The sequence below is a fragment of the Nycticebus coucang genome, chromosome 18, assembly GCF_027406575.1.
Source record: "Nycticebus coucang isolate mNycCou1 chromosome 18, mNycCou1.pri, whole genome shotgun sequence".
Taxonomy (NCBI): Eukaryota; Metazoa; Chordata; class Mammalia; order Primates; family Lorisidae; genus Nycticebus; species Nycticebus coucang.
Window position 1 is genome coordinate 77,113,003 of NC_069797.1, and position 21,903 is coordinate 77,134,905.

The window sequence follows — 21,903 nt, forward strand, 5'->3', positions numbered from 1 at the left end:
TAAGTGGTCGTTCTGTATTTTATCTGGAAATCCTGCAAGGCTAGGGTTTCAGAGGGCCCTGCCAGGCCTCAAAGGGGTCTGGGTTCCTGGTGGGAACCAATTCGAGCTCAGGGCAGACATGGGCACCTTCAGACTTGGCTGGACTCCTGGAGATACCAGGAGCCACAGGGGCCAACAGAGGCCACAGGTTCAGCTCCTCTCTGTCCAGGGCAACCTTCACTTTTCTGCTCCTCTAGACCAGATGTCAACTCTTCAGAAAGGAACAAAGCAGAAAGGAGGCCTGCACATATTATTCCCCAGAGACTGAGCCTTACCCAAAGGCCATTCAAAATATCCTTTATTGCTACCATTTAACCTGGCTAGGATGAAAAGTATTTGTTTATACCACTTGGGAACGCCTGGTTAGATGTGGACTGAGTCAAAACTGTCCCTTTCCCGTGCTCACCTGAACCCAGTGGGAGTGAGCTGGTAACCCAGCTGCCCTCTCTCACTGCAAACTTCCCAGGGCCCCTTCTCTGTCCTCTCTGTGTATCATGGCCTCCTGCCTGACTGGTCAGCCTGCAACATGGCTGGGATGTACTATTTAACAACCTTAGTCACAGTCCTCACCCTGGTGTTTAGGGAGTGTGGAGTCTCAGAGTCCAAAGTATGCTGCAGTAATAAATGGGACCAGCACCAGAAGCTCCAGGCTGCAGAAAGGGGGTGGGGGCTTGGGGAGAGGACAGCCTCCGGCTGGCCCTGTGGTCCCAGCCTTGGGTCCTGGGTTCTCAGGCCCTTCTCCCTGTTCAGCCTCCATTCCGTCATGTTTACTGTGACCTCTTTCTGTGCTCAAGATTCTGGGTGGTGCCGGGACAGCCCAGGCAACACAGATGTTCTGCTGCAGGCCCTGACGGTTGTGGGGGGTGGGGTGGGGGGCTGCAGGCTCTGGGGGCCATGTAGTCACCCGAGAGCCCCTCTGGGGTGTGGAAAGAAATTCACTTTCAATGGAAAACTGCATGTTTTGCGTACTGCACAGCCCCATGCAGTCTGAGCCTGGCCTGTCATCATCTTTCCTGCAGCTCTCTGCCAGCGGTGGGCACAGAGGGACATCAGGGCATATTGTCCAGTGGAGGTTCACAGCCCCCTCACTGTGGAAAGCTCCTTGGGCCCTTGCTTAAATGATAATTTCCATACTTTTTTATTTTATTTTTTGTAGAGACAGAGTCTCACTTTATTGCCCTTGGTAGAGTGCGTGGCTCTCTCACAGCTCACAGCAACCTCCAACTCCTGGGCTTAGCAGATTCTCTTGCCTCCCTCCCGAGTAGTTGGGTCTACAGGCGCCTGCCACAACGCCCAGCTATTTTTTTGTTGCAATTTTGGCCACTGAGCCACAAGTGCCGCCCAATTTCCATACATTTTTAAAAGGTTGTAACATAAGTCTGGTTCCCTGGTTGATTAACAAGTAAAGTCTCTAACCCGTTATATTTATGTTGAATGAGAATCAGGATTTTACCTTCTGAAAATTACCTTTTTTTTTGAAAATTACCTTTTAACAGATGTTAGCAGGCCGACTTAAAATCTCATTTCTGGAATTTACTGACTTTGTGACCTTTGGGAAATTGCTTAATCGCTCCGTAATGGATATCAATTTGCTTGGAAAAGGAGGCTGGAGAGGCTAGTGTAAAAACATACAGACAGGAGCCCAAGAGTCTTCTACAACCCTGGGCTCCAGTCGCCCAGGCCCCGCCCCGCGGGCAGCCCCCCTCAGCTGGCCACGCCCCACTCACCGAGGCCCCGCCTAGCCCCCTCCAGGTCCTGCCCCGCGAGCAGCCCCGCCCCACCGAGGCCCCGCCCCACCACCCACCGAGGCCCCGCCCCTCTCTCTCCCGGCCCCGCCCCACCCCGTCCCCGCCCCGCCCGTCCCGGCTACAAATTCTCACCGCCGCTCCGCCGGACCCACATCCGCGGGAATCTTGGCCCAGCTGGGGCCGCGTTGCGCACTCTTCATTGGCCGAGGCGGCGCGGGGGCGGATCCGGGCCTGCCATTGGCTTTGGGTGCCGTGACGCTGAGCAGCCGGGTGTCATGGAGGCCCCGGTGGCGACCCGGTGCGCTTCGCGGCGGCGGGAACGGCAGCTGCGGGGCCTGGCTACTGCAGAGGCCGGGACGCGCGAGGGGTCAGAGCTGCTGCCGAAGCGGCGGCGGCGGCGTCCGGGGAGGAGGTGGGGACCGCGGGGGTCGAGAGTCGGTTGCTCCTGCGCCTGAGGCGCTCCTCGGACCGGCAGGGCGGATGCGGGCTCTCCGCGCAGACCGTGGGGACAGCAGTTGTCCTCTCCCCTCTGCCCTCGCGGTGGAGGTCCTCCCCGTCCTGCCACTGCGGGGCAGCCAGCCCCTGGCCCTCCACGACTGGCGGCCAGACAGGGCCTCCTCCCCATCTCAGACATGGCGGCGAGAGGGCCGGGCCGGAACACCTGTGCCTCAGGGCTGCTGGTCTGCGTGCACTTACAGATGCCAGCTGGTGGGAGAGGGTAGCTTTCTGCAGAGGTGACATTTGTACTGAGGTTCGGGGGAAGGGGTGTCTGTTTTGGGGGTGACAGAATAGGCAGAGCCAGAAAGGGGCAGGAAAAGGATGGGCCTGGGCCTCCATCATTTTGGGGGCATTTGTCCACCGCATAAACCCTGGTCAGAGGTTACTGGGAGCAAGTTAGGCGCCTACGCGTAGCTCTAGAAACAGCAGCCCTGGCTTTCCTCTTAAACCCAGAGCAGTGAGACTGATGGATGTTTCAGGCTGTACCATGGCAGAATGGTGAGAAAGATATTTTTGATCAGGAGGAATGTGGGGGTGGTTCTTCCCCTCCTGGTTGAGGAATTACTGGTGACAGAGGTGAACTACTACAGACAGGCTTGTCAGAGAGGTCCTTGAGGAGGCACCAGTGAAATCAGCAAGGAGGGGGTTTGGGGAGAGGGGGTGGTGAGAGGACAGTGCCAGCTCCCCTGGAATCAGCCTCCCCCACGCAGTGTCATTCCAGAGGAACCAGGTCAGTGCTCAGTGACAGCAGTTCCTATGGCCACCGAACCTCTGAATGGAAGTGGGATGCTGGTAGATGGTACCCCAGTGAATAGGGAAGTGGTCTCGGTGGATTTAGAGAATCTCACTTTCGATGCCCATGGCCTGCAAATGGCTGCTGCAGTGTCTTCTCAATGCTCTTAAAATAATTTTTTTTAAGAGAAAGGAAGCTGTTTAATTTAGATTGATTCAGCGTCTCCCAACTGAGTGTACCAAAGGACCTCTGTGTGCTGTGACATCATCTGTGAGCAGCTGAAGGATTAGTGCTCTGTGGAGTATGCTGCTGAGGGAAGGGTGGCCTAAGGGGGAAGCTTGGCCGCTGCTCCCTTAGGACCTGAAAACTTTCTGGTTCTTTGTGTATTCAAGGGCCTTGGGAAGTATATATCTTGATCTTTGCAGTGAGGTATGTGGGTGGCTGTTTTAGAGGGTAAGATGTTTATTCTTTTTTTTTTTTTGTAGAGACCGAGTTTCACTTTATTGCCCTTGGTAGAGTGCTGTGGCGTCACACGGCTCACAGCAACCTCCAACTCCTGGGCTTAGGCAATTCTCCTGCCTCAGCCTCCCGAGTAGCTGGGACTACAGGCGCCCGCCACAATGCCCGGCTATTTTTTTCTTCCAGTTTGGTGGGGGCTGGGTTTGAACCCTCCACCCTCGGCATATGGGGCCGGCGCCCTACTCATGGAGTCACAGGCGCCGCCCAAGATGTTTATTCTTAATAGCCATTGCACATGAGCCCAGGCAGAAGCCAGGGCAACTAGGACGAGCAGGACTCTTCAGTGCCTTTGAATGTGTCCCACAGTTTACACTAAATAGTGTCAGCCAGAGAAGCTCTCTGCCTGCGTGTCTAGGTGAAACTAGGCCCTTTGCTTCTGAGTGTTCTTTGCCTTTTTCTTTAATAAAAATTTAAAACTTTTTCTTTGCTTAGAATCACAGAGGACCAAGAAGAAGCAGTCTTTCGAGAAGTGATCAGTTTTACCCCGGATCCTTTGCCAGGTGAGAAGACAAAGGCTGTGACTACTGTCTCGCGTCCCTTCCAGGGGCTTTTGGGCTGCGCTCACCACTTGCAAGCTCTCTCCGTGTTGCTGTGAGAGCACTTCCATCAATCCTATGATTTCCACTAATTCCTCGATGTTTTCCTCCTTGGACCAGTTAGATACTATGATGTGGACAGCACCAAACCTATCAGCTTTTACCTGTCTTCGCTGGAGGAGCTCTTGGCCTGGACGCCCCACAGGGAGGATTGCTTTAACATGGCTCTGGAGCCCCTGGGGTGCCGCCAGCCCCCTCTGAGCAGCCAGAGGCCCCGCACGCTGTTGTGCCATGACATGATGGGTGGATACCTGGATGACAGGTGCGCACCTGGCCTTGAGTTGGCTTTCTTGCCTGTTTTCTTTTAGTGAGGGGGCAGGAGGAGGAGGGGAGAGAGAGCAGGTGGTCAGGGGTCAGCCACCTGGCTCTGCACTAACTGGGAGGGAAAGTCAGGCATTGGCGCTTCATCTGTAGAAGGAGAGGATTGGAAAGGTGACGCCTTATATTTCTTCTGCTCTGAAATTGTTTGATTCCTGAAACTGCTTGAATTGGAAGCCTGGCAGATGGGTGAGAGCTTGGCGGCTTGGTGGCCTCCCCAGGCCACCTGTCCCAGAGCTTTGTGTCTTCTCTTCGGCTCTGATTCTGTCCTGGGTCACTGGGCTCTGGCTTCATGTGCCACTCCCACTCCCAGCAGTGGACATTCCACCCAAAGTTGTGGTGGGGTCAGATTAGAGCTTTTAAACGTCCATAAAACGATCTTGGGTGTTATGGTTGACAGGAAGCTTTGAGTCAGGGCTGGGCTACAAGCATGGGTGCAGCTCCCGTGGCCCGTAGCCCTGCCTTCAGGTGCAGGGAGACTGTCCTAGAGGGACTGCTTAGGGACTTGGAGCCTTGATGTGGGCCCTTCTGTTTCCCTTTCCTTCTTGCCTTTGTTTGCTCACTGAGGTAAAAATGCTCAGTCTGTCTGGGTCCCCTGGCAGCTATCTGATGCCCTGGTGAAAGCGTTTTCCTTATGCTGTGGGAACAGCAGCTTGTTTCTGCTCAGCCCTCTGTCCACACAGGGCCTGGGTGCAGCCTGCTTTCAGTTGACTGAGTGGAACTGAAGGGAAGCCTTCTTTGGGGTTGTCCTCTTTTCACTTTGAGGCCAGTGTGTCCCTGTTCTGTTTCCGGGAACCTGACTCTGGTCTGTCTCTCCATCAGGTTTATCCAGGGCTCGGCGGCGCAGAACCCGTACTCCTTCTATCACTGGCAGTACATCGACATCTTTGTATACTTCAGCCACCACACAGTCACCATCCCCCCAGTAGGCTGGACCAATGCTGCCCACCGGCACGGGGTCTGTGTGCTGGGTAAGGGCCAAGGACACATCTCCCATACCTGTGAGGTGACCCAGTGACCAGATGGCTCTGGCTTTGCTGCTTAGGGGGTGGGACCCCTCCCTGTGGCTGCCTTGGCAGGTTAGGACAGGTGTCTACAGGGAGTCACTGCCAGCTAGTAAATGCTTTCAGCTTTGTAGGCCACTGGGCCACAGCTGTAATTACTGGCAGCAAAACAGGTAAACAAATGGGTAAATCTGTGACCTAGTAAAAATACAAATATAGATTGTGGTTGGCTTTGGCCCAAGGGCCATGGTCTGCTGACCCCTGGTTAGAACACTGCTTCTCAAGCATCAGCCAGAATCAGGTCACTTGTGGGTGCCCAGAGCCATGATGCTGGTACTCACCCCAGGCTCACTAGGTACCTGGAGATGGGGCCCAGGAATTTGAGTGTCTGACAGTGTTTAGGTGACACTGATGCTGCTGGTCTGGGAACCCCACCATGCCAACCCCTTGGTGAGAGGGAAAGTGACTCCTGTGGCTGACCTCATTTCTCTCTGTCACACAGGGACTTTCATCACAGAGTGGAGCCAAGGCGGGAGGCTCTGCGAAGCCTTCCTGGCAGGGGACGAGGTCTCATACCAGGCGGTGGCTAATCAGCTTGTCCAGATCGCTCAGTTTTTCCATTTCGATGGCTGGCTGATTAACATCGAGAATTCCTTGAGCGTAAGTGTGGGTCCCAGTCCCTTGCTGCCTTGCTGTCTACCGCCACCTCTTTTCCCTGGTCTCCCTGTGCCTCACACTTATCCCCAGGCTGTGGCTGCAGGGGGTTGGGGAACTATCTGTTGCCTCCCAGGCAGAACCAGCTGTGGTCTTAGTTCTTTTGCAGTGAGTGGGAATCCCCTGCAGCTCTGTTCCTGCCCTCACTTTCCCCTCTCTGAGGTGTGACCACACCTTTCCCTCTTCCCAGCCATGTCTGTCTGGGGCTGGCGGGTGTGTGCCTCTCTTTTCCCAGCACCCTCCCTTTCTAGTGAATTTTGTCTTTTCTTGGTGGCCAGGGGTGGAGGGGCTTTCAGGACCGAGGCTCTGTTCATGGATCTGTTTGCTTTTGTGTCTTCCTGTCTGTCCCGGGCTGGACACTTCTCATGATAGATGTGTCTGGGCTTCCTCAAAGGCCTTGTCCTTATCCCTGTCTTGCAGCTGGCTGCTGTGGGGAACATGCCTTCCTTCCTCCGGTACCTGACCACTCGGCTGCATCAGCAGGTCCCGGGGGGCCTGGTGCTCTGGTATGACAGTGTGGTGCAGAGTGGGCAGCTCAAATGGCAAGATGAGCTCAACACGAACAACAGGTGGGCCTGTGGTGACACCTCCTGGAAGCAGTGCGGGTGCGGCTGCTTTGGGGAAAAACAGGGAAGAGGCACAGAGTTGTCTCCTGTCCTGGCCATCAGCCTGCACAGTAGTGCTGTGCTCAGGGTTGCAGTTGAGGACTGGCGGGCTGGTGCCTGCTCTTTGGGCGCAGGCTCTATTCTGGGCCCTGGTGGCAGCCCCTAGCCTGTGAGTTGTGAGTGACTGAGCATAGGGAGTGTGAGGCTGAGACTGCTGGGGATTGTCCCCCTGGGCCTCAGCCTCATGGCAAATCCGTGCTACCTCTCAGGGTCTTCTTTGATTCCTGCGACGGCTTTTTCACCAACTATAACTGGCGTGAGGAGCACTTGGTGCGGATGGTGGGGCAGGCTGGGGAGCGCCGGGCAGACGTGTACGTGGGTGTGGATGTGTTTGCTCGCGGGCACGTGGTCGGAGGCCGGTTCGACACAGACAAGGTGGGTGGAGGCCTTTGCACCAGAGAGCTGGAGGTCTGTGTGCCCCCCTGGGGTCTTGCTTCCTTGTGGACCTTCCATTCCCAATCTCCTCTCAAGGGAAAGAGAGGCGGCAGCTGCTCTTCCCAGGTGAGAACACCGAGGCACTGAGCTGAGACCAAGCTGTCTCCCAGCGAAAAGCCTCACTTCTGGCCATTTCTACAACCACATAGTGCATTTTTGTGGGGATTTAATGGACAGAAGCATCCTGTTCTGATGTCTGTCTGGTTTCTGGCTGGTCTTGACGTCCTTTGATAAGCACAGCACTAACATGTTACCCTCCTGGGCCGACGTAGGCCACGCAGAGGGCCCTGCTGCTCTGGAGCAGCTCGTGCCTGTGGCCTCAGGGATCCATGAGTGCAGCCTTTTGACTGAGTCCAAATTATAAAATAAATCCATTCAATAAAGTCCAAAGTATAAAATAAATCCTGGGAAGTTTGGGTTCTGTTGAGGGGCTATCCCCAGGGATTTGGAGGGCCACATACGCCCTTGAGGTGCAGGCTCCCCATCTCTGGCAGTGGTGTCGTGACTAGTGAGAATTTTCTGGCAAGGCAGGTCACGTCTGCAGATGAGGGGGGGTACCCTTGGTATAGGATGAACAGGGATTGGCCTGTCTCCTGGGCCATCAGACCTGCCCCTTCCCAGGGCTACAGCGAAGTTCTCAGTCATTAATTAAGCTTTGAATGAATACATTAATCCAATAATAAGATTCATTTTGCCCCCTGTAATTCTGATCATAACGAGAGGTGTATGTGACAGGGAGGTCAGGTGGCCAGCAAGCAGCCCCAGTGCCCACCCCTGTGCCCCCTGACCCCAGAGCTGCTGTGCTGCCCACCCTCCTCTGGCTGGTGTGGGGAACCACGAGATGAGCCCAGGAGTCCCCAGGTGGAGTTGGGAGGGTGGGGCGTGGACTTTGTCCCCTCCCCTTTCTGAGCTGGCTCTGAGAGCCCCCACCCCGCCCCATGTCATCGGCACCCAGGAGCCTGTCTGGACTCTGACCGTGGCGCTGCTGGGTGGGAGGCATCTCCCTGACTTCTGTCTCCCCAGTCGTTGGAGCTGATCCGAAAGCATGGCTTCTCTGCGGCTCTGTTTGCTCCGGGCTGGGTGTATGAGTGTTTGGACAAGAGAGATTTCTTCCAGAACCAGGACAAGTGAGTCCCGCCATCCTGGGGGCTAGTGTGTGTGACGGGGTGGCGGGGGGGTGGAGTAGGGATGGCTGTGGTTTCTCTGGCTTCTGGCGGTGACTCCTGCTCTGGGTGGGGGACCCACCCCAAGCAACCACTTTCCACAGACTGGCCTCTCTAGCATGTCTGGAGCCAGGGGAGCTACAGTCTCCTTGGAAGGCCTGTCTTGGATGGCTCAGGAGAACCTCAGGTTACAACCAGTGAGTTTAAGGGGTGTTGACAAGCCACTTGCTTTGGACTGAACTAGAAATTCTGTTTCTCCGGTAGATTCTGGAGTCTGCTGGAACGCCACCTGCCCACACACAGCATCTGCTCCTTGCCTTTTGTCACCTCTTTCTGCCTGGGCATGGGGACACGAAGAGTGTGCTACGGCCAGGTATGTGGGCCAGGAGCCCTGTGGCGGCTGAGGGGCTGCCCTGCCTCTGTCTCCAGCTTTGACTGGGCTGGGTGGGAGGAGCCTCAGGGGTGTCAGTGGGGTGCTGGAGGCCTCGCCTCTGCATGCTTCTGCACCCCTGCTCTGCTGGCCTCCCCTGAGGCCCACATCGTGCCCTTCAGGAGGAGGCCGTGGGGCCCTGGTACCACCAGAGTGCCCAGGACATCCAGCCTTTGTTTGGAGAGCACAGGCTAGGAGGGGACGGCAGCGGCTGGGTGAAGACACACTGCTGCCTGGTGGACGCCTGGCACGGGGGCAGCTCCCTGCTCCTCCAGGGCACGATCCCACCCGAGATGGGGAATGTGGCTGTGAGGTGGGTCAGTGATGGGGGGATGTGCAGTACCAGCTCCCCCAGTGACTGCAAAACTGGGCAAATGGGGCAGTGGGAGCCTGAGAGAAGACAGAGACAGACCCAGATTATTATTTAAAAAATTTGTGGTCAAAAACCATGACATAAAATTCAACATCTTAACCATTTTTAAGCGTATGGTAGGAGAAGTCAACTCCAGGCTGATCGTTGTGTGACAGTTCTCTAGAACTTTGTCATCTCGCAAGACTAAAGCTTCCCCCACAACGCCCCCACCCCGGGATCCCTGTCCTTTCTGTGCCTGTGAGTCTGACATACCATACCCCTCACGGAGCTATGCAGCAGTCAGGGCCGAGACTTTATCCCGGGAGAGTCTGGCCTTGGGCGAGACCTGTCTTGTGGCCAGGGGCAGGCTCAGGTTGCCTGCTCCTGGGGTAGAGATTGGTGGGTGCAACGTGGGGCTGACCATCTCCCAAAAGAACCTCTGCCTGTGGCTGCTCATCATTGGTCTTTCTCCTCTAGGTTATTCTCCCTGCAGGTGCCGATACCTCCCAAAATCTTCCTGTCCATGGTGTATAAACTTGAGGGGCCCACGGATGTCAGGGTTGCCTTGGAGCTGACCACAGGGGATGCCAGCAGCTGTCACGTCAGTGGCATCTCAGTGCTGAATGGTGAGAAGAGGGGTGGCCCTGAGAGGCTCAGGCTGGTGTGAACAGTGTCCATCAGACTTCCCCTCGGCTCGAGTCAGGGTTACTGTGGCCCAGTTCCCAGCCCAGACCTCTGCCTCGGGCTTCATTGGGCAGTGCAGCCTCCTGTGTGGGCTGGACGGGGGACGGCGTCTCGCAGCTGTGGCAGCCAGGGAGGTGTGGCAGGTTGGGAGAAGCTGGACGAGTGACCCTTCTGGCCTCTCCCTGCACATCTTCTTTTGGTAGGCTCCTTTCTCAAGTCCTATTTCTCTGTCTGCAGAAACAAGCTCGAGACACAGCCCCCGACCCCTCCGGGTGCCCCCCACCAAGCTGGCCAGATGGGCGGGCCGCTGTGGTCAGCAGCTCAGTGGGGGCTGGGTCCAGCGGTAAGTCCCTCTGCTTCCTGTTGAAAGCCCAGCAGGAGACAGCCACACTGACGTGGGGAAGTGAGGAGTGAGGGTCCCTGTGGAAATCCCAGAGGGACAGAGGGGCCCTGGAGTTGACCTTCTAGGTTTGGGGCAGCTCTGAGACATAAGCATAGGACACTCAAGGGTTAGGGATAGGTATGTTCAAGGTCATGAGGACTTGCCTTAGATGGGTCCAGGGTCTATTCTGGGGTGGGGTTCACTCTGGCTGTGGCCTGGGGCCTGCGGGCTGCTGAGCTGGCCAGGCCTGTGACAGCCTGCTGGCTTCTCCAGCTGCTACGAGGTGAGCCTGCGTGGGTGCCTCCTCCTGGACCTTTTTGTGAACTTCTCACGGCCGCCGGGCAGCCAGGGGCAAGAGAGCTTCATTTGTCGCCTTGGAGAGATCCAGGTGATGTGTCCTGGGGGCTTCAGGTGATGTCTGTCCAGTTGGAGGTTCAGGCTGGACACTGCCCTGAGGCTGCTCCCTTTTCTGATTCAGCAGGGAGCTGGGGTGGAGGTGGGCAGTGGAGATGTGCGGGTCGGGGCGCCTTCCCATCTCTCCCTGGGTCCCTCTGTGCTGAGCCTGCTCTCTCTCGCCAGGTGGTGGATGCCAACAGCCTACTGACCCCTCTGCCCCAGGTGCAGGCTGTCACCGTCACACACGTTCGCTGGCGGCAGGCCACCCCTGCCCAGCTGCAGCTCAGCTGTACCCTGTACTGGTCCTACCTCCTAGTGCACGTCCGCTGCTTCCGTGTCCACCACCAAGCAGGGGTCACGGGGGACGCTCATGGCAGGGAGCCGCCGAGACCAGAGAAGCCCACTTTCTTGGGCCTGGCCTTTGCCAACCAGTACCGAATAGTGGACCTGCTAGTGGAGGCTCCTGGGCCAGGCCAGGATGGTCGTGTGGAGTTCCTGGTGGAGCCTGTCTCCAGGGAGGGGTTCCTGGTACCGCAGGCTGAGTGGGGTAGGGTGGCCCTGCTCTATGCTGCCCCCGTGTGAGCCACTGTCCTGGCTGCCTGCCAAGGTTCATTTCTGCCCAGCTTTCTGCCCTGGGCCTGTGTCCTGCTATGTGCGGGCAGTGGTGGCCAGACCTAGTTCCCAAGGACTGGGTTGGAAGACCCTTGCTCCCTAGAAGCCTGGGTCCCTGTCTGCAGCTCTTTGGTGGGGTGCTGGAAATTGGAAAGCCGAGAAGTCAGTTTGCTGAGTTGCTAATTCTGTTTTTGTCTGATTTCTTTCTACAGCGTACAGTTCTCAGGAGAAAATGAGAGGATTTGAGGAAGTTTAGTCTAGAAAATTCCATAAAGGGTCGTTCCTAGTAAGCTGAAAGCTGTTTCTGCCAAGAGTGGTGGGTGGCCTTTCCTCCTGCAGATCAAACCATTTGGTCAGGAGTGTAAATTGTGGCAGGAGCTACTGTGGCTCTCTGGATGGGGACAGAATAGCAGGGATACCTGCAGAAAGGCCCCTTTCTCCTTGGTGACAGGAGCTTAGGGCGAGGAGCCCTGCATTACACCTGCGGTTGGGTCCACCTCCAGGGTCCTGGCTTCAGCAGTTTCCCATCCCTGTGAGCCCAGAGTTACTTCCGGAGTGTTCTCATCAACCTCCAGCTCTGCCGTGACTCCTCCAGGCCATAGGCAGCAGTGATGGCACTGAGGCAATTTGTATGTGCGGCCCCTCTCTGCCTGGCCTGCAGCACACACGGAGGCTTTGAGACCTGGTGGGGCTTTTGCAGCTACTTTGTTCCTTCACACCCTCCCTCTCAGCCTCACCCAAGGCTGGGGGACCTCGAGGCAGCCCCTTGAGCAGGTGTTGGCACAGGCACATGGCAGTGCACAGGAGGCAGGGTCCCCTCCGTTCCTTCCTTCTCTTCTCAAATCTTCGCCTCCCGAGGCTTCTGCAGCCACACAGCTTCCTGCTGCCACCTATGCTGTCTTGGAGGCTTCCTGATGGTGGGCTGCAGACCCCATGGCCCTGGGTCACCCTGCTGGGCCTTTCCCTGCTTTCCCTTCATCCCCATGCAGGCAAGGTCTGCTGTGATTAACAGTCAAGGCTTGAAGTCCCTCATTCTTGGGGGTCTCTCACCCCCAGGTCACATAGGGCCAATGGTACCTTCCCATCACTGCTGTCTTCTTCCTGTGGTGTGGGGTGGTGCTGAGGGTTAGGATGCTGGGGTCACATTGAAGGGTCAGCATCTGCAGATTTGATTTCTCCTTGTAGCACGGGGAGAGGCCAGCAGGCCAGGTCAGCCACACCATCCCGTCCTGAGAGGGCTCTGAGTGCCAGGTCCCCTTCCAGGGGCCACAGTTGGCCTCTTTCCTCATCTTCCCTGTTCTGGGAGCGGGTGTGCCAAGCAGTAACAGGGGCAGAAAGCCCTGGGGTTGGGGGCATCTTTACTGATTGGGAGCCTTTTCCATGTCTCACCCATGGCCCAGCTAGCTGTTAGCCCCAGGAGGAATCAGTTTGCTGAAGTGAGAGGCAGAGAGATCCTTCTGCCGACCCTTGTGACCTAGAGTAGTTCTGAGGCCTGTCCTGGTTGGGGGACTGCTGTGGCCCCAATCTGTATCCCGAGAGTGGGCGGTGGCAGGGCAGGCAGGGCTGCCAGTGTCAGGCAGCATTGGATGGACACTGCTTCCCTTATTTCATGAAGTTGGTTTTTTTAAGTGCCTGTTCCCCCAAATATTTTATGCAGAGGAGGGAAAATTTATAGTGGCAATTATTTTCTCACAGTCTGGTGCATAGGAGTCAGGGGGCTTAGCAGAGTGTGGTGGGTGGCAGATTCTCACCACCCTGGCTCCCCGAGAGTGGTCCCCAACCCTGGCAATGATGGCTTGTGTGCAGGAAGATTAACACACCAGCACTTAAGCCTGTACCCCACTGGCAGTGTAATCGCTTTAAAATAAATTATTTGATGTTGTGGAAATGAACTCGCATCCGGGGGCAGTGGGGTGTGTGGCCCGACTCAGGCTGGAATCTCCTGGGCCCGAGAGGGTTCTGTTGCTTCCCTGCTCTGTTCTCCTCGCTCTTTTGGCTGGCCCCTTCAGCTCTGTCCTGGCTTCTGCCTCCTGCCTCCCTTCTGGGAGCCTACAGCTGGCCAGCTGGGGTTCTCTGAAGTGGCAGTGCCGCATGGCCCTGGCTCAGCCTAACCACCAGCTACAGCCATCCCTGCTGTGGTCCTACTCCCCGTATCCCCATCCTCTCTTGCACTGGGTTGAGCACAGCTGTGGGGGTGCCTGGCCTGACCCTTCTGCCTCCTGGGGTACATTCTGCTCCAGCGAGGTCATGCTCTGCCTGGCACTGCATCAGCCCCAGGAGAGAAGGGACCAAGGCCACTCTCTACCTCAGGGTCTTGGGAGTTCCTGCCTGTCCAGTTTGCCCTGGGATGGGTTGCAAGGACCAGCCTGTAGGAGAGGGTTGGGACTTCAAAGGCTCTAGGCCTAGAAGGTCCTTCTGATTCTCCATTGCCACCTACTTAAGGTAAAGGCAGAGTGGTGCCCTCTCCTGGCTTGACCCTTCGCCCGCTGTGCCTGGGAGCTGCCAAATCATAAAGAGTTGTCCTGGTTTGAAGAAAGAAATCTTTATTAATAATCTTAGTGATACTGTTAATTTGAATGGTCACACCTTGGAAGCATACAGAATGGTAAGAAAGGAAGCCACGGGCTTGGCTGCAGTCCTGGGGGGTCTGGTTGGAGGGTCAAGCTGCTGCAAGAAAAGGGCCTGGACAGCAGGGTTGGGGCTCTGTACAGAGGACGCGCCGGAGGTGGGCGCGGGGCTATGTACACTGGGAATAGAAAAGGAGGATTCTGTTTCGGTAGCTTCAGTAGCTGATGCTGAATATAAAGTGAGGTGTATTTTTTAAATTTTTGACATTTCATGAGACAGTGGAGCCACACTGGGAGCTATTTTTTGTAGATTTTTTTCCTGCTTTCCGTCTCTAGCTCCCTGCCTGCCACCTTCCACTGCCCCCTCCCATTCCACTACCCCTTGCACGCCTGGGAGAGGGGGGCTGCGGCTGTGGCCACCGGTCTCCCCAGCCCTTGCTCTTCCTGATGTGGGTCCCTGCCCAGCCCTGCAGACCTGGCTGTGTTACAGAGCACTGGGACTCCTGGCCTTGTGATGCCGCTGGTGCGGCCTTTCCCTGGTACCCCCTGTAGGAATGGGCTCAAGGGGAAGAGGCAGGGAGGGTGGGGGTCCCCGCAGATTGACTTTTGCTCTTACATAGGGCCCAAGGCCCTTCCAGACAGAAAAACAGCCACCAAAGGCAGGGCTGCCTGTCCAAGCACACAGGTGTGAGTGGTTCCTGGCCCCAGGCTCCCTCTCACGGTGGGGGGAGGCACCCAGAATTTTGCAACCACATCGGCCCTTGTTGGAGTTGGACCCTAGGGCTGCTGGTCAGTTTCCTCACCAGGCTGAGGGAGGTGGGGCCTAGAGGATGTGACAGGGTGATGGGGCTCAGCGGAGCCCCGGGATGAAAAGCCACCTGCCACCCGCCCCCCAGCCCACACGTCCCCTCCACTGCATAGCTGGCAGCAGAGACTTGAGTCCTGCTGGCCACCTCCTCCCTGCTCGGGCCTGGGGCCTGTTCCACCGCTGGGCCCCACTGCCTTGGGAGTGGGGGGCCGAGAAAGGAAGACCAGATAGAAAACAGAGCCCCCCACTGCCATGCAAGGGAGGCCCTGTCGTCCCCTCCAACTCCCCACTGTTCTGCCAGCTGGGCAGGAATGAGGGATGCAGGATGCGGTGGGGGCTGTCCTGTCCCTGGGCCGTGCTCCACGGCGGCCCTGCTGGCGTGCTCCCTCGGTGCGGGCGTGCAGCCAGGTCGCGGACTCGGGCTTGGTTGGATGCCTCTTGGTTTGGTTGGTTTGGTTGGTTTTTTGTTGCTTGGATCTTAACATCTTTTTTTGTTTTGTTTTTTGTTTTGTGATTTTTTTTGTTTTTTTGTTTTTGCCCTTCATGGTCCGAGAAGGAAACGGTGGAAGGTTTCACTACAACAGAAACAGAAAGGCAGGACTTGCAGCTTCCTAGGAGCAGCCGTGGACATGCCGTGAGGGCACCAGGTCCACATGGCACGGGGCCCCGACACCTGCCCCCAGCTCCTGACACATGTGTCTGCTGGGGCTGTGTGGAGCCAGAATTGGGCCTGGGCTGCTCAGGGCAGTGGGAAGGAGCCACTACAGTGGACCTGGCCGGGAGGCGTCCCCTGGTTCTGCCCAGGACATGGCCTGGCAGGAGGACAGCCAGAGTAGGCGTGTGGAGAGGCATAGGCTACCTGAGAGAGAGCTGCAGGGCAGGTGAGGTCTGGGCGGTGAGGGGACCCACGCCCTCAGCTGGGTCCTTCCACCCCAGGCGCCCAGCCTGGTGCACTCTGAGCCCAGGACTACTCACTGCTGTCATAGAGGTACAGATATATGTCCCGGCCAGCCCTGGAAAAGAACCTTGCCTGTCTTGGCTGACTTTCCCAGGGGGCCAGCAGGTCCCCACGGCTGGGTATGACCACAAGCCTAGCCTGCATCTCCTCAGGAGCACATGGGCCAAGGCAGCACCAAGGCCAAAATGGGTGCAGCCCCGGGCCCCTGCACATGGTGCCTGAGGCTGGCTGTTAGGAGCAGGCACCCGAGTAGGGAAGTGCTTCTCTCCTGGTGGCTCTCCCTGAAATGTTCCCTGATAAAGACATCTGGAACCTGGGGACAGAGAAAGCAGCTGCAGCTCCAGGACGGAGACCAGTGCGAGGCTGGTCTGGGCCTGCCCCACAGTGCTGAGGTGCCTGTGGAGAGGCTGGGACAGGCCTTCCCTGGTGTCCTTTTCTAAGGAGTCACAGAGACTGGTTGACCATGGTAGTCTGCACACCATGTGATGTGCTCGTCATTACTTCTGTAGGAAATGTCATGAGTAAATTTTAATTAAAAATATTAGTTTTGGTTGAATAGGGCAGGGAGGGAGAGGTTATTCCTCTTACTAGCTGGGCAGTGTGTGGACGGGGCAGGGCCAGGGTACAGGGCTGGCTGTGGTGACTTCTGGGGGAGCCTGGGCCTTCATGAAATGTGAGTGTTGCCCTGGCAGGGCGCTACTGCTGGTCCCATGGGGAAGGCTGCCCTTCTTGGCCCCCACTGTATGCACACCGTACCTGGGGTGACCCGGGCAGTGACACCAACAAAGGCAAGACAGGTATCAAGTTTCAGACACACGGGGAAGACCAGGGTCAAAGACACACACACCAGCACAGGTAGGGTGGGGACGCCAGCTGGCTGGAGGTAAAAATCTATGGATCTAGAGTCGCCGAGGGACAGCAGTGTGCGTTGCTGGCCGGGGGGCGGGGAGTGCACTGTCCTCCCGTGGCTGAGCCTGCTGTTGGGGCTGCTGGGAGTAGTGTGTACTGGGCAGCCAGTGTGAATGCTGTTAGGGGGTGGGTCTCTTGCTAGTAGGGGGTGAAGCGGCTGCACCCTCCTCGGCAGAGGCTAGCCTGCAACATCAAAGGTGAGAGAGCCAATCAGTACCACCTTTTGGTAGGGGGGAAAAAGCAAAAAGAAAAACAATAAGGAAAAACAAAAAGAAACGGCTAGCTCCCATTTTCTCCCCCCTTACAATATTCCTTGGGGAGAAGCAGAAAGGGCCCTGGGTTGTCATGGCAACAGCAGGGGAGGGGCCTATTTCTGATGGGGGGTGGTCTCAGGGCCAGGAAGGGGCCATCAGCCAATGGTGCTTCTGGCTCACAAGCTTTTAGTGGCCTGGCCACTTGCTCAGGCCTGGCCAGAACTTTGTCCTCACGTGTCCTCGGCAGGACTACATAGCAGGGAAGCCAGCTCAGTGAGAGAGGCACAGCGGCTGGGCACAGCGCTGAGGACTTTCTCTCTGGAGGCTGCTGGGGTGCTCACAGGGCTCTCTGGGTCCTCCTGGGCCCAGCCTGTGTCCTGCCAGAAAGGACAGGTCTTGGCTGCCCCTGGTCAGGGAGGGCTCCAAGGGAGCCTCCTACCGCACTTGCCAGTTTTGCCAGAAAAGGGGAAGAAACGGCAAGTTCAAGAGAAGACAAGTAAAGAAAAAACTAGAAAATCTTCCATGTAAAAAAGGAACCCACAGAGGGAACCTCCATGCTGAGGAAAGCCTTCACTAGCAGCTGCACAGAGGGGCTGTGGGCCCCAGTGTCAGGGCTCTGTCCGTGAGGAGATGTGGTCCCCAGGGCTGTTCCCCATGGCTACAGCAGTCACCACAGGTTACCCAGGATGTCCAAGGCTTGTTTAAAATCAAAAAAGACAAAAGTTGGGAAGGAGTGATCAGAAACAAGGGAGATGGAAAAAAAATCCATTCTGTCTCCAAACCTCCCTCCTTACTCCCCTCAAATGTTTTCATCTTTGATGCTGGTGCCAAGCTAGCTGAAAACTGACACTGGCCCCTGGGGCTGGGGGCGGTGGGATAGGAGGGAGGTGTTCAGAGTGAGCTGGGGGCTGGCTCTAGCTCAGCGGTTCCTTCGTCTCTCCAGTGAAACAGAGTGAGCTGGGCTGCATGTGCCGCCAGCTGGCCATACATACACACACACACAGACACGCTGGCCTGCTGGGGGAGTGCAGTGCCCCCGTCTTGCCCTCAGCACTCCATAGCCTGTGATGAGGCTGGGGTAGAGGAATCCCTGAGGAGTCCGGGGGGGGAGAGGCTGGGAGCCTGGTGAGAAGCAGGGTGTCCATGCTCCCTCCCTGCTGTGAGGAGTATGTGGTGGTGGGGCAGAGGGACATGGTGGCACAGTGTGGACACGTCCAGGAAGAGGAGAGAAGGACACACTTGCAGAACAGCCCTTAGGCCTTTGGGTCAGCAGAGGTAGCCCAGGGTTGGTTTCTTGGGTTCTCCTGGTGGTGGGAATGGAAGGGCCTTAACGGGACTTTGGTTATGGGGCTCAGAAACACAGGGCAGGCACACTAGGATGTGTCCCCCAGAGGACTAGACAGGCAGTCTTGTCTCACTCAACTGAGGGTGCAAAGGGCAAGCCCCCTCCCCTCTCCCCAACTCAAATGCAGGCCTGGACCTTCCGAAGTCACTAGGACTGAGGCATTAGTCAGAGGTCTCAGTCGCTATCTAAAGGCTCTGCCCACCCACCCCACTATAGCGCCGTGCCCAACTCCCAACTCATCAGGACCGTAAGTACTGTGACCAAAGACCAGGAGAGTCCTCAGCTCCTTACCATGGTTCCAATGCTGTAGGTCGCCGTGGGGCCGATGGTGTGGTGGTAGGGGTCGGCAGCTGCATAGACTCTGCCATAACTGGTGGAAGAGTGTGGGAGGGGCCGTTGAGGGGTGGCACCAGGCCTCCCACCTCCACCCAGATACTAATGGGCATCCTCTGGCAGGGTCCCACCTGCAAGGCCACCCCTAACCCACCTAGCCCATCATTCCTGCCTGTTTGGAAGGATGTTTCTGGGATACCCTTTTAATACCTCCAGTGGGTGCCAACCCAGATGATGATGGTTAGGCAACATGTTCTGTTCAGACTACATGGAAGGGAAAGGGATCTGCGGGGCGGTGCCTGTGGCTCAGTCGGTAAGGCGCCGGCCCCATATACCGAGGGTGGCGGGTTCAAGCCCAGCCCCGGCTGAACTACAATCAAAAAGATAGCCGGGCGTTGTGGGCGGGCGCCTGTAGTCCCAGCTGCTCGGGAGGCTGAGGCAAGAGAATCGCCTAAGCCCAGGAGTTGGAGGTTGCTGTGAGCCGTGTGACGCCACGGCACTCTACTGAGGGCCATAAAGTGAGACTCTGTCTCTACAAAAAAAAAAAAAAAAAAAAAAAAAGAAAGGGATCTGCAGAGGGCTTCCCTGGAGGGAAGACAAAATTTGATTCTCAGAAAGAATAGGCAAAGTGCTGGGGGTGGGGCCTTCTGGAGAAGACAGGGGAAACCCAGGAGGAGTGACCAGGGGTGTTGCCCCCAGGGGCTGGCACTGTCCTCTGATGACAGTCCTCTGACCTTATGTGTTATTAAATTTTATCTATTTATTAAGAAAGTGTCTGCCTCTGTCACATATGCTGGAGTGCAGTGGCCTGATCACAGCTCATTGCTGCCTTGAACTCCAGGGCTCAAACGGTCCTCCCACCTCAGCCTCCCAAAGTTCTGGGATTAGAGCGGTGAACCACCATGCCTGGCCTCAATTTATTTGTGCAGGGAAATCTCAGCTCCTAAGAGCAGGGGTCCCCAACCATTTTGTTACCAGTGATCAGTTTCATGGAAGACAATTTCCCACAGGTTGGGGTGTGGGGTGAGGGGGCGGGTGAGAGGGTCTGACAGGAGGTGGAGCTTCGGTGGTGACGCAAGGGACGGGGACAACTGTAAACACAGATGAAGCTTTGCTGGCTTGCCTTCACTTCCTGCTGTTTGGCCAGTTCCTAACAGACCATGGTTCCATGGAAGACAATTTTTCCATGGACGAGGTTGGGGGGACAGATGTGGGGTGGTTCTGACAGGAGACAGAACTCAGGTGGTGATGTGTGGCCTGGTTCCTAACAGGTCATGGACTTATAGTAGTTGGGGACCACAGCCTTAGAGGCTAGGGCACACCTTTGGGGGACCCTGAAGACAAAAGCAGCATCTGAGACTCACAAACAGGAGCTCTGCTGCCCACAGGCAAAATGCCCATCCCCTGGGCACACTCAAGCACATGCACAAATCCCCCCCAACAAAGAAGGCCACCAGCAACCTTCTGGGTGAGCTCACTGCAGCCCACAGCGCCAACCAGGACCCATCTCCCCATAGAAGGAGGGAAGGGGCACACTCTGCCTTTCCTTCTCTGGGCGAGGAAGATTAGGTGTGTGTCTGGGGCAGAAGCTAAGGCTCTTGATTAGCACCTGGGACCATCAGAGCTTTGGGTGTCAGGGCTAGGACTCAGAGATGCTGTCTGCTCCCTGAGAACTGGCTGTTCCCATAGCCTCCCAGCCATGCAAGTAAAGTGACTTAAGTCAGGGGTTCATGAGCTGGACAGTCTCCAAGCCACACTCAAGACTTGCCCTCCCGTCCTGACCCTGCAGGCACCCCTAGGTCCTGAAGGGTGGGTAAAGCTTTCTGTTTGGGCCCATCCCTAGAGGGACCCCCCTTCCATCTCTCCCCATCCTGCCGCCAGCCTCACCTGTCGCTGTAGGCTGCTGCTGCTGCTGCTGCTGCTGGCTGAGCGTATCTGTAGGCTGCATAGCCTCCCTGCAGGGTAAGTGGAAGGAGAGATAGCACATGCATTTAGTGGAGTCACTAGGGAAAGGCTGGCTGGGGAGAGACTGCTACAGACCCTGCCACAGAACCTGCGGGGCTGGGAAACTGCAGATAATCCCTGTCTCTTGACTTTCACCTTGGCCTGGAGAGGGTTAGGTGATGCCTGATCTAATGGAGGTCTGAGAACTGCAGGTGGGTATGGGGCAGGGTTCAAAGTAAAGCAGGGCTGTCTGTTCATTCATCCATTTGTCCACACATCCATCTGTGCATTCAAAACACATCAGTGGGTACCAATTATACATCTGACTGTGTGCTAGGCTTTGGCACACAGTAGGTGCCCCTAGACCTGCCCCAGACCAGTAACCCCTGACTTGGATGCTGATGGGCTTGGGAACTACTGGATGACTCTGGGTGCTATCCTGGACACTTGGACGGTCAAGGGCAAAGGGCCCAGGAGGGCAATAAGAGGTGATGTCTTGGCTGTAGATGAGTGAGTAGCTGAATTATGGGCAATTGCACCGGATTGGAGAGTGTCTGGGTACATGGGGTGGGATTGTTACCACAGGTTGTGAGTCAAGGGAGGCAGTAAGAGCGTGGTGAAGGGAGGAAGAAGTGGCGGGACCCGACCAGGGTCAGCCCGGGAGCACAGCATGCTGGAGCCCTGCCAGCTGCTCTCGGGCTCAAGCGCCAATCCCAGAGTGGTCAGGGCTGTGGGGAAGTCACCCTCTGCCCCCATCAGACAATAGCCAGACACTGTCAGCTTACAGGACTTATGGGAGGTCCCCTAGCTTCTGTGACGAGTGCAGCCCACCCAGATGGGCTGTGCTGGGACCCCCAGGGACACAGTGCTCTGGGCAGACAGGACCTTGCCCTCTAGGAAGGAAGCATGGTGGGTTGGGCCGAGTGGTGGTGAGAGGTGAGGACACAGATATCTCGCTGAGACAAACATCTGGCCCGCCCTCCCCTGCCCAGGGCTGCACTTACATAAATCTCAGCACCATAAAATCCATCCTGATACACGACCCTGGAAGCAAACGGACAAGAAAGTGGTGGGAACGCTGGAGAGGTGGGGTAGGCCGGCTCCGGTGTCTGCTGAGGAGGGAGGGGGCACGGTGCCAGCCCTGCCCATGGGACTGGCATTTTAACAAGCGTTTGCTCCAGTGCCCTGTTTTGGTATAACAATAGAGTAACATCCTTGCTGGTCAGCTCCTTTCTCCCACAAACCCAGGGGCCCATGGGCTCAGTGTCCCCCCTCTGCGGTGGAGGACACTGGACCCCAGGGGAAGGGACCACAGGGTTTCGGGAAGCCCCTTGCTGAGCTCAAGGGCAGATGACACCCCGTCAGAGCATCCAGGCCACGTGCGGGGGCTGGAAATGTCCAGTGACCTTGGCGACACTCTGCTGGGGTGGGGGTTGGGGGTAACGATGATGGAGGAGGCGGCAGCACGGACTCCTGGGGTCCCCACCCCCGCCCCCG

The 21,903-nt window shown here is 56.8% G+C and overlaps 2 protein-coding genes across 14 annotated transcripts in view; one reads left to right on the plus strand and one right to left on the minus strand.

The window, feature by feature from the left end:
• The first annotated feature begins 1,951 nt into the window (after positions 1 to 1,951).
• ENGASE (endo-beta-N-acetylglucosaminidase) lies at positions 1,952 to 18,382 on the plus strand. 4 transcript variants are annotated; one of them, XM_053569041.1, is made up of 14 exons: positions 1,952 to 2,154; positions 3,970 to 4,037; positions 4,194 to 4,395; positions 5,274 to 5,422; positions 5,958 to 6,115; positions 6,590 to 6,738; positions 7,044 to 7,209; positions 8,293 to 8,396; positions 8,697 to 8,805; positions 8,985 to 9,175; positions 9,692 to 9,840; positions 10,136 to 10,241; positions 10,554 to 10,668; positions 10,860 to 18,382. In XM_053569041.1, exons 1-14 carry the CDS (start codon positions 2,063 to 2,065, stop codon positions 11,256 to 11,258), a joined length of 2,157 nt encoding a protein of 718 aa, XP_053425016.1. In that variant the 5' UTR covers positions 1,952 to 2,062; the 3' UTR covers positions 11,259 to 18,382. The 4 variants fall into 4 exon arrangements, with proteins under 4 accessions (XP_053425016.1, XP_053425015.1, XP_053425018.1 ...); XM_053569040.1 differs by having other exon boundaries at positions 1,952 to 2,199; positions 10,860 to 18,381; XM_053569043.1 differs by having other exon boundaries at positions 1,952 to 2,085; positions 10,860 to 18,381.
• RBFOX3 (RNA binding fox-1 homolog 3) overlaps positions 15,195 to 21,903 on the minus strand; it is a 395,158-nt gene continuing 388,449 nt past the window's right edge. For 6 of the 10 annotated variants that reach the window (XM_053569052.1, XM_053569049.1, XM_053569051.1 and 3 more), the window contains 4 exons: positions 21,411 to 21,591; positions 20,350 to 20,417; positions 18,421 to 18,499; positions 15,195 to 15,238 (listed from right to left, as the gene is read on the minus strand). In XM_053569052.1, coding sequence (XP_053425027.1) covers positions 15,236 to 15,238; positions 18,421 to 18,499; positions 20,350 to 20,417; positions 21,411 to 21,591 — 331 coding nt within the window. In that variant the 3' untranslated portion in view covers positions 15,195 to 15,235. Of the gene's footprint in view, positions 15,239 to 18,408; positions 18,500 to 20,349; positions 20,418 to 21,410; positions 21,592 to 21,903 lie in introns of those variants that run through there. The other 4 variants (XM_053569056.1, XM_053569055.1, XM_053569047.1 and 1 more) reach the window with 2 other exon arrangements.

Coding starts and splice junctions, on each gene's coding strand:
- ENGASE (XM_053569040.1), top strand. CDS start 2,063: ATGGAGGCCCCGGTGGCGACCCGGTGCGCTTCGCGGCGGCGGGAACGG. Junction 6,116..6,589: donor ACATCGAGAATTCCTTGAGC/GTAAGTGTGGGT, acceptor CCTGTCTTGCAG/CTGGCTGCTGTGGGGAACAT. Junction 8,397..8,696: donor TTCTTCCAGAACCAGGACAA/GTGAGTCCCGCC, acceptor TTTCTCCGGTAG/ATTCTGGAGTCTGCTGGAAC.